The 9250-nt window shown below is 44.2% G+C and overlaps 1 protein-coding gene across 1 annotated transcript; it reads right to left on the bottom strand.

Annotated features, from left to right (window-relative positions):
* Window positions 1–685: 685 nt before the first annotated feature.
* Window positions 686–8590, bottom strand: lrrc58b (leucine rich repeat containing 58b; the record flags this gene model as incomplete). The annotated part of the gene is made up of 4 exons (XM_080498234.1): window positions 686–2591; window positions 2739–3016; window positions 3184–3312; window positions 8139–8590. The coding sequence occupies 4 exons, from the start codon at window positions 8588–8590 to the stop codon at window positions 2398–2400; spliced, it is 1053 nt and encodes a 350-aa protein (XP_080354360.1). The 3' UTR covers window positions 686–2397.
* Window positions 8591–9250: the final 660 nt, after the last annotated feature.

Below are 9250 nucleotides of genomic sequence, written 5' to 3'. Positions count from 1 at the left end.
ACTCTTCAGCGATATAATCATGACTTGCATCTCAGGTTGCATGTGTGACATCATAGACTGTACGTGTGTGTGTACATGTACATATAAACCCGTAACACAACTCCCATGTAATATACTGAAGTGTTTCCCGGGTGCCTGCTGTTGGCATCAAGGTCTTGTGTGCAAGTGTTGGGCGTAAAAGTGGAAAGAGACTGGATGCAAAACACAGGGGGGGAGAAATGTGTCAAAACAGTTGTAAACCTCCAATCTTCTTTTTTTTTTTTTTACCAGCAGGGCTAAAAGAAAGTGTGATGTTGAAAGGAATTGAAAGAGAACTAAATTATATGGAGGCAAAGCGTGAAAAGAAAGAGGAGAAAAGCAGCTCGGCACAGTTTAAAGGCGAGGGACTGAAGAATGAACACACCTTCATATGCAAATGAAATGTGGACACATTGGAGTTGGAAGATTGGACCAATTGTGGAGACACAGACAGAAATAAACACTTTAAACTCTTGGAACAAATTGCAAAAAACATCTTGTGTAGAAATGGGCTGATTTTGAGTTTCTAGTGAACATGCCTTATATATATATATATTATGCTCTAGAGGTATAAGAATCATCAAAAACATGACAATACAAACACAATCTAAAGATATTACAACCAGTCTTTATTAATATTATTATACACTGCTCCATCTACTTACATTATCTCATTAGGGAGAAAGTACATATAATTATTATACATCAATACAATTTTCTGTGTAAGTGCCAACTATTCTGCAGGTAATTTGAAATGTCATATTTAACATTTCAAAAGCAAAATTTATTATAAAATCCATACGTTTTGTTAAAAAAAAAAAAAAAAAGTTACTTTTCCCATTAACTGTAGTTTAGCTGATGAGTAAGTACTAAATCAGTCTTCCTTCTGTCATTTGTGTTAAACGTTTCACATTTTAGGGCGCATACATCACTTTTTTTTTTCTTTTCTTTTTTTAAACACTCCGACACTTAGTTTGCTCCTCTGTTTGAAGTCACCATTCGTAAGGCACTTAGCAGTTGCTACAGTATCAGAAAGAGTAGGGTTCTTTTTTTCTAAACATTTATCATATCGTCTTCGTTATCAGCACAGGAATGTGTGTGTGTGTGGGGGGGGGGGGGGGCTTAGCCCAGCAGACTATGAACGAAGGTAGAGTACACTATGGAAAGGTCACCAGACCATCCCAGGGCAAACACACACACCCTAAGAGGTCATTTAGATTCCCCAATTAATGAAATGAGTGTTTTTTTTTCTCCTGTCGGTGGAAGAAACCTGGAGAAAACTCATGCACACATTGAGAACTTGCATACTTCAAACAGAACCCCCCTTCCACCCGCCAAAAGCCAAACCCAGTCTCAAACCAGGGACGCCCCAGCTATGAGGCTATTGCGCGAACCACTACAGCACCATGAAGCCCTCCTTTCTAAACATTAGAGAGAAAAACAACCGTTGTGTGCGACTGTGAGCTTTAGTCACATACGTCCCGCTTGCGCTCGGGAGAAAGCTGCCGGCTCCGGACGTAAAACATGACGGCGAGCCACTGTTGTCTTGCTGGGTACCTATTGTTCCTGTGCTCACACAGCAAATGGTTTTCCCCCTGGTCCGCCCCACTTCCACTTCCTGCGAGTAAGCCTGGACGAGCTTTTCTCCACAAGCAGAACCTCTTTGCTGAGCGATTTCAAAATACGACACCGTCTCGGCGCCATTTATTCCCGAGGCTGTGGGCAACGACTGTGGCGCTGACGGAAACACTGGTGAGAGATTATCATTGTGCCTTGTAAAGAAGACATTCTGACACTTTATGACCAGAGATGCAGAAAATGAAACGACTTTTAGTATTTCAAGTGACATCTCCAAAAAAATGTTTCCCCATCGGTCAGTCAGAAATAAAGGATATTTTGTTTTCCCAGCATCTGGAATAACCAGAACCTTGCCGATTGTTCAAATTGAATGTTCAGGATTATTAACCGCAGCCAATAAAAAAACTAGAACTTGCCATAATAATGCAGCATGTTGCCCTGAAAACACAAGAGGATCTTGTCTCGACTTCAGTCTTCACGGTCCCCCCAAAAAAAAGAGTTTTACTGCCCCCCTGTGGTCAGCCATGAGACCGGCGGGTCTTTCTAGGTCAACACATTTTAAAAACTGTGCCTATAAAAGGAGCATGACCTTTCCTTCAGGTAGAAAACACGTGGAACGCCACAGAACAGACACGATTTCTCCAAAATGAAACTGAAGAAACTCGATTCAACGCGTTCTGTGAGTTAAAGTAAAAAAAAAAAAAAAGTGTATGTGTGAGAATGTGTGCAGGTGAAGTCCGACGCGAGCGAGTGACGAGGGCCGGTTTGGCCCCGGGAGGCGCCTCCACGCCCCCCCCCACCCTATCCCAGCAGCACCCTCTGCAGGCGGTCGGCGGGCACGCTGTTCTCGTCCTCGGACTCGGCGTCGCTCTGCGGGTTGGAGCTGCAGGGGGAGGTGCACTCCGGGGAGCACAGGTAGTGCATGAGGGGCAGCCGGTACTTTCCACAGAAGTCCACGAATTTGATCTGGCGCACACACGAGTCGAAGTACACGCCTGGAGAGAGAAGAAGAAAAAAACCCCCAACGAGGGACAGGTCAAGAGGCGGTCGTTCAGAGAAAGCGTGTCTTTTTTTTTTCAGATTCTCTAGAAATGGTGTTTTGCATTCGGTTAGAAAACCACGGTGAAACGAAGGAATCTCACCGGCACACTTGGGGTTGGGACATTTACTGGCCAGGTTGAGGTAGAGCAGCAGGTTGGAGGGCAGGTCGCTGGGGGAGTAGGGGACGTTCCTGCTCTTGACGGTGCGCCCCGCCAGCTCCAGCAACGACGGCGGGTCGTAGATCATCTCCTTGACGAAGCGGACCACCAGCGGGTTGCCGCGGAGACTGAGCTCCTGCAGGTGAACCAGGCTGAGGATCTCCCTCGGGAGGTACGTGAGCAAGTTGTTGTGGAGGCTCAGAGACCGCAGCGAGTAGAGCCTGCGAGAGACACGGGGGGGAAACTCTTAACACGTTTCATTTCACCAACCGCACCTACGGAACTGTGCAACCATTGATTCACATGGATCGACATATTGGCCCCGTGGTTTGATGGTCTATTGCTGCAGGTTAACGTGGCGAGGTGGTGGTCGGGTGCTTGGCGTTACCTGGTGAGTTGCGGCGGGACGCTTTGGATGCGGTTGTCACAGAGAACCAGGTAGCTGAGGTAGGGTAGGTTGGCTACTTCAGGAGGGATGGCCGAGATGAGGTTACCACCCAGGTACAACATCTCCAAACTGTCGGGAAGACAGGAAAAACTTTTTGTCATATATTGCCTTTTTCTAGAACACATTGATTTCATGCAGTTTCCCCCAATATCCAACATCAAAAAACACATAAATGGTTGATTTCTCTGACTGAATGGAAACATATTATATATATTAACATTATACCAACGCAGGTTGACTGTAAAGTGACCGATTCCAAGTTTGTTCCAAAGCCAAAAGAAACCTGAAGGAAGCAATTGCACACATTTTAGGTTTGAGCTTACAGGCCTTCTTGAATCTCCAACCGTCATCAGACGACAACCCAAAACACGTACCACAAGGGGGAGCTAAAGATACGTTGTGTTTTTGCACCCAAGTTCATGTTAAGGTTTCTGCCTGAACAATAAAATCCGTTTCATGCGGTCATGAGTTCAGACTCCCGGTTCCATCTCTCTCCCTCCTCTCTGTCAGGATGCTGAACGACTGCGATGTGTCAGGGGGGCATCAAACACATTCCCCGCGGGCCGCGACAGCCCCGCGACAGGGCCCGTGGCAGGAAGTGAGAAGACGTTTTTTTAAAAACCACAAAGAAAAACCAAAGCGTGGCTTGCATGCGACACACCTGAGGCCAGAAGCTGTTCCAAGTTCAGAGAATATTCAATTTCAATGTAGACATTTTCCATAAGTTGGTTAAAGAACTATTCGGAGCGGTTGAATGTGAAGTGATACCATCCAGTCTATTGAGGCTGACATGGAGCCGAGCTGAAAGGAGCTGGGCTCCTCTGGGGTATTTAGTCCCCCCCCCCCCCCCCCCCCCATCATTCTGCAGGGCGCTGAAGCAGCCCCTTGTTCACTTGTTTGTTTGGTCCTTCTCCCTCTTCTATCCACCAACTCTATCTAGAAGATGGCAGCCTCCTCTCGAGTCTCGTTCTGGAGGTTTCAACGTTTACGCAGTTCTTCCTTGGCACCATTTTCCAAATATATATTTATTAGGGTAAAAAAACATAGCGTTGACTATGTTTTTAAATGTGTGCCATATGAATAAAACTGAATTGAAAAACACAAAAAAAGTGTGAAAAGAAGAAAACCAGGACGGAAAGTTTTATATATATATATGTAAATGTATGTGATATTAAGAGAACAATATGAGCCTGGCATGTTAATGGGGGAATGGAGCACACAAAGGAATAATAGGGAGTCAGAGAGAGAGAGAGAGAGAGAGAGACAGAGAGAGAGAGAGAGAGAGACGGGGAGAGAGAGCCACGGATGGCTGGTCAGCGAAAGTAAGCTGTCAGGCCATCTGCCTGCTGGAACTGATGACACAGCGGCTGTGAGACATGATGCCATTATACTGTCCTTGGTGGCTGAGCACTGAGCAAGCCCCCCCCCCCCCTGTGATGGGGACGGAGACATCCAGGGTCTGCTCACTGCCCGCACTGACACAGTAACACAAATCAACCCGGCAGACACGAACACCGCTTAGTAATGGGGGTTACGTCAAGGACAACGCAAAGGGAGATAAGATTTTCACAGCGAAGCAAAAAAAAAACTGGAGCCTGTTTTATGGGAAGTTACAGCCAAGAAACAGCTGGTGGTGGAATCGTTCTCCGCTTTACACGCTTAGACTCGCGCTGCGCTGCCTGGCAACTGGGGAACAGCACGGCTTTTTACTTTTTCAAATTCAAAAAGCAGATTTTTAGCTCAGTAGTAGGGAAAACAAAAAAAAAAACACATGAAGAAGACACTTCTCTTAGAAAAACACTTGACGTGTGCTGAGCAGGGATGAGACATGAAACTGTCATCCTCAAAACCCAGGGAAAATACTTCCCAATTGTGATACTGTAACTGCACAGTTTTTATAAATAGTGTCAGGTTTAAGCGGGATTGAAATGACCATCTTCCTCCCAAAACCAATATGCAGCACATTTTTGAATATTGGCTCACGGGCTGCAAAAACAATGGGTGTGGGTTGTTTTGTACACATTTGGTTTACAGAAAAAATAAATAAAATAAAGCAATTGGGGAAACGGGAACATTTGAGTGCACCTCGAATTCTGATAGTTATTCAAACTGAGGAAGCCACACTTCCAACACCCTCTGTACCTTGTGACGAGGGAGAAAAACGATTCATGAATATGAGGCTCACTTCAGAAAAAGCATTTGAGGCGAGCAAAGTGTAACTCTTATTAATGTAAACAGAACACTTCAGTGAGGCTCGTACGGACCCTTATCCGCAAGACTCAATGTGGAAATGTGTGAGCGTTCAAAACATTAATTCAAATGCTTTCAAGTTATTTCTACCACTTAAAATCTTCCTTTACCTGCAATAGTGTGTCAGTAACTAGACACAACGATTCGGGCTGTTTGCTCACTGGCCTGACGCGAGGTCACCGTGACATTCCAAGTTTCATATAAACTCATGCATGCAACACACGTTTTGTTCCGCTCTCACAGACACACTGAAACGAGTCGGACTTTTAAAATCTCATGTTGTTGCATGTTATTTCAGGATGCAAGTTGCTCTGCCATGTGTCATTTCCTCTATTTACTACAATCCCTGTAATAAGACAGTCCCGCAGCGATTAATGTCTCCGTTCGATTAGCTTTATTACATTTCTGTAAAATATTTAACCAAACTCAAAGTGGACTCACATGAACTTCTAGTAATGAGTGGAGTTGGTGCACCTCCAAACCCACAGCAGGACACTGACAGGAACAGTTCAAGTCCACGGTTCTCCTGCCAGATGATGACGCAACATGTTCACGGAATAAACTAACTGGTAAAAAATGCAGGAAAGATGTTTTGAAACGAATTTTTCCTTAACCTTTAGCACAGTTTGTTGAAATGCTGCGTTTTGCTTCAGAGTGACAGCAACTTTAAATAAGTGGGTCAACTTTCAATGGAAGTCGGTTTATAATACTTTATATGACAACTAATAAATTCATAAAAAAAAGAAAAGTTAATGATTTCAACAGATGAAGTGAGGCATTTTTATGTTTTACCTTACATTTGGCCGAAATTAGTACCACTATCATTGTTTATTCATTTCAAATTGTTGGGTTTTTTTTGTTTTTTTTTATTGTCTGACAAAATGTTTATCGTATTGTCAACACTGGGAAGATGCATTCACTCATATGTTATTGGAAATACTTTTTTTTTTTTTAACCTAACAACTTATTTATTTCCAGATATCCACTTCATTTTCCATGGAAGATAAATGAAAACATGAATAATATCAAATGCCATTTGAACAGAAGGATCGTGCACCATTTACCCGCAAAACATTTCATTTATCAATTCTTATCCGATTAGAATTTTTTTGCTTAGAATAATTGACTGTTGCACACATCTGCTCCTTTACACAAGCTGCACTCCGTTTTGCTCGATTTCCTAGAGAACATTTGCATTGGGGGTGAGGGTGTTTTTTATATTCACTTGTGTATTTATTTATTCACCAGATCAGTTAGAAATGCAATTAAGTGATAGAGTGAAAATGCTCATTCTGGGAGCTTTTTTGTGAAAGTTTAATTCTTTTCAAAGGTTTACTCATTGTATTTATAGTTTTCATTTGTTGTTGACTAATGCACCTCTTTCCGTCGACATTGCCGATACTCAAAATTAAGTTAATTAAAAATATAAAACTTTTTGTGCCATTTCATTCATGCCTACTTTCAGTAACCTTTCCATTTATTTTGAGCATCAACCCTTAAAAAAAAAACAAAAAAAACCTAAATAGTGAGATGAACATAGTCATAATGATAATATCCACACTGCTATCATAAGTGATAATGATGGCAATAACAACAGGAATCACTAAAGCCTGCCACCTGATAGGACGTGATTAGCCTCACAGCGAGGTCATGGGTTCAAATACCAGCCAGGCCTTCCTGTGTGGAGTTTGCATGTTCACTGTGTGTGTGTGTGTGTGTGTGTGTGTGTGTGTGTGTGTGTGTGTGTGTGTGTGTGTGTGTGTGTGTGTGTGCCTGTGTCCTGGGGTTCATTGGGATCTGTAATATGTCCCAGGGTGTGAATGTGAGCGAGTTGTCGCTCGTCTCTGTTTGCCCTGTGATGGACTATGTTCTGTTTTTGCTTGTTTAAGATATGTCTGTACTGTGATGGACTGGAGACCCGTCCAGGGTGCATCCTGCACTTTCTCATAGTAAACTAAGATTGGTCCCAGTGCCCAGCGACCCTGAGCAGGATTAAGTTGTACAAAAGATGGAATGCATTGATGAATAAACCTAAACTGTAATTGAAAGTCGTCGTAGGAAGAGGGGAAGTGAAAGATGACAAAGTCTTACATCTAAAAGTGGAGGATCTTCAAAATAATTTCTTGATGTTCTTTCTACACCAATATAACGTACAACCTAAAAGGCTTCAAGCATTTAAACAGGTTATATTTACATATCCAAGGTTCAGCGTTATGACATAAGAATATCATCTGATCTAATTAGCTAGTAATGTTACAAATTAATGTTTGTGAGTAATAATATTAATGTTTGTGAGTAATAAACCTAAGAACAATAAACCTTGTGTCAGTGTTTCTCAGATCCATGTCAACATGGGTAACCCTGGCAACGGCACCAGGGTTCAACAAGTAAACTTCGGCGAAGCTAATCGAACAAGCCAATCAAACGCATTTCAGTCTGGACACGCTCGAAACAACAACCTTCACAATATAAGACCAGTAAATACGGAAGTGGGAGTTGACTCCTTCGTCTTCATATGCTTATTTATGGTGACAAATCTAAAAAATTATAATAATAAAAAAAAAAACTATAAGCAGGTCACAAAGCTCCATTTAACCACGCCTGAAGTAAACCAGCCAATCACCGGTCCTGTGGCGTTCACCCACCTGACGAGGTTTTCTATCTCCGCAGGTATACTTTTCAGTCTGTTGCCGCCGAGCGACAGCGACTGCAGCCGCGGCAGCTTGGTGCACTGCAGCGGGATCTCCTCGAAGCGGTTCCCGCTTAAGTTCAACACCTCCAGCGGCAGCAAGCCGAACTCTTTGGGCAGCGAGAACTCGTCCAGGCGGTTGTTCTTGGCCACGAGTGTTTTCAGCCTGGTCAGCTTGCTCAGGTCCTCGCAGATGACCGACAGTCGGTTGTTGCTGATGTCCAGACACTCGAGGTTGAGGAACACCGCCACCGACGCGGGCAGCGAGGTCAGTCGGTTGTAGCTCAGGTAGAGCTGCCGGGTGTCCCGTCTCCTCTCGTCGCGGACACTGTCAACGCTCAGAACGTCCAGGCTCAGGCGCGAGAAGTCGAGCACGCAGTCGCCCGCCGCCCCTTCGTGAATCTCCATTTTGGTAACTTCAGCGTAACTTTCTACCTCAACGCGAAGTCCTGCCCCAAAAAAAAAAAAAAAAAAGTCCCCGCCTGTGCGTCCAACCTTCCCCCGTGCGAGCGCGAGTTAGTTCCAGCACCCTTTGCCCTTTTCTAACGTGGACAAAGGATGTGTTTCTATACACCTGCCAGCGACATTAACCAGCATCCCTAGTAAAATCTAGGTCACTAACTTAGGACTGTGACATCGGGTCTGCTGTGGGCACATTTTAACTGCAGAGCGCCGTGCTGCTCCGCGAGAGGAATTCAGCGTACGTCTTCACCGATTGGCTGATGACTCGCCAAAGCCCCGCCCACGTCACCTCCGATTGGCTCCTCTGCCAGTCCGTCACATTGCGGGCGCACGTAATTAACGCGTGTAACAGGTTTAGAGTAGAAAAGTTTATCGTCGTTTTACAGCCATAAAGTTTCCACGTCAGCCGTGTGAGACGACTGCGACCGATTTTTTTTTTTTATTGTTTTTTTTTTTTTTTTTATCGCTCGCAGGTACAGTAGAGTGGCACATCATGTCAGCTGCAGTCTTCTCCAACTCTTATGCAACATCCTCTCTTCTGTTACATTATGCAACCCTCTGCTGACTTGGTGTGCGTGGAATGGGAATCAGCTTCAGAATATTCGG

This window comes from Blennius ocellaris (genome assembly GCF_963422515.1).
Source record: "Blennius ocellaris genome assembly, chromosome: 6".
In the NCBI taxonomy this organism is placed as follows: domain Eukaryota; kingdom Metazoa; phylum Chordata; class Actinopteri; order Blenniiformes; family Blenniidae; genus Blennius; species Blennius ocellaris.
Note: the sequence above shows the minus strand (reverse complement) of the source record. Positions and strands in the feature narration are given on the sequence as shown.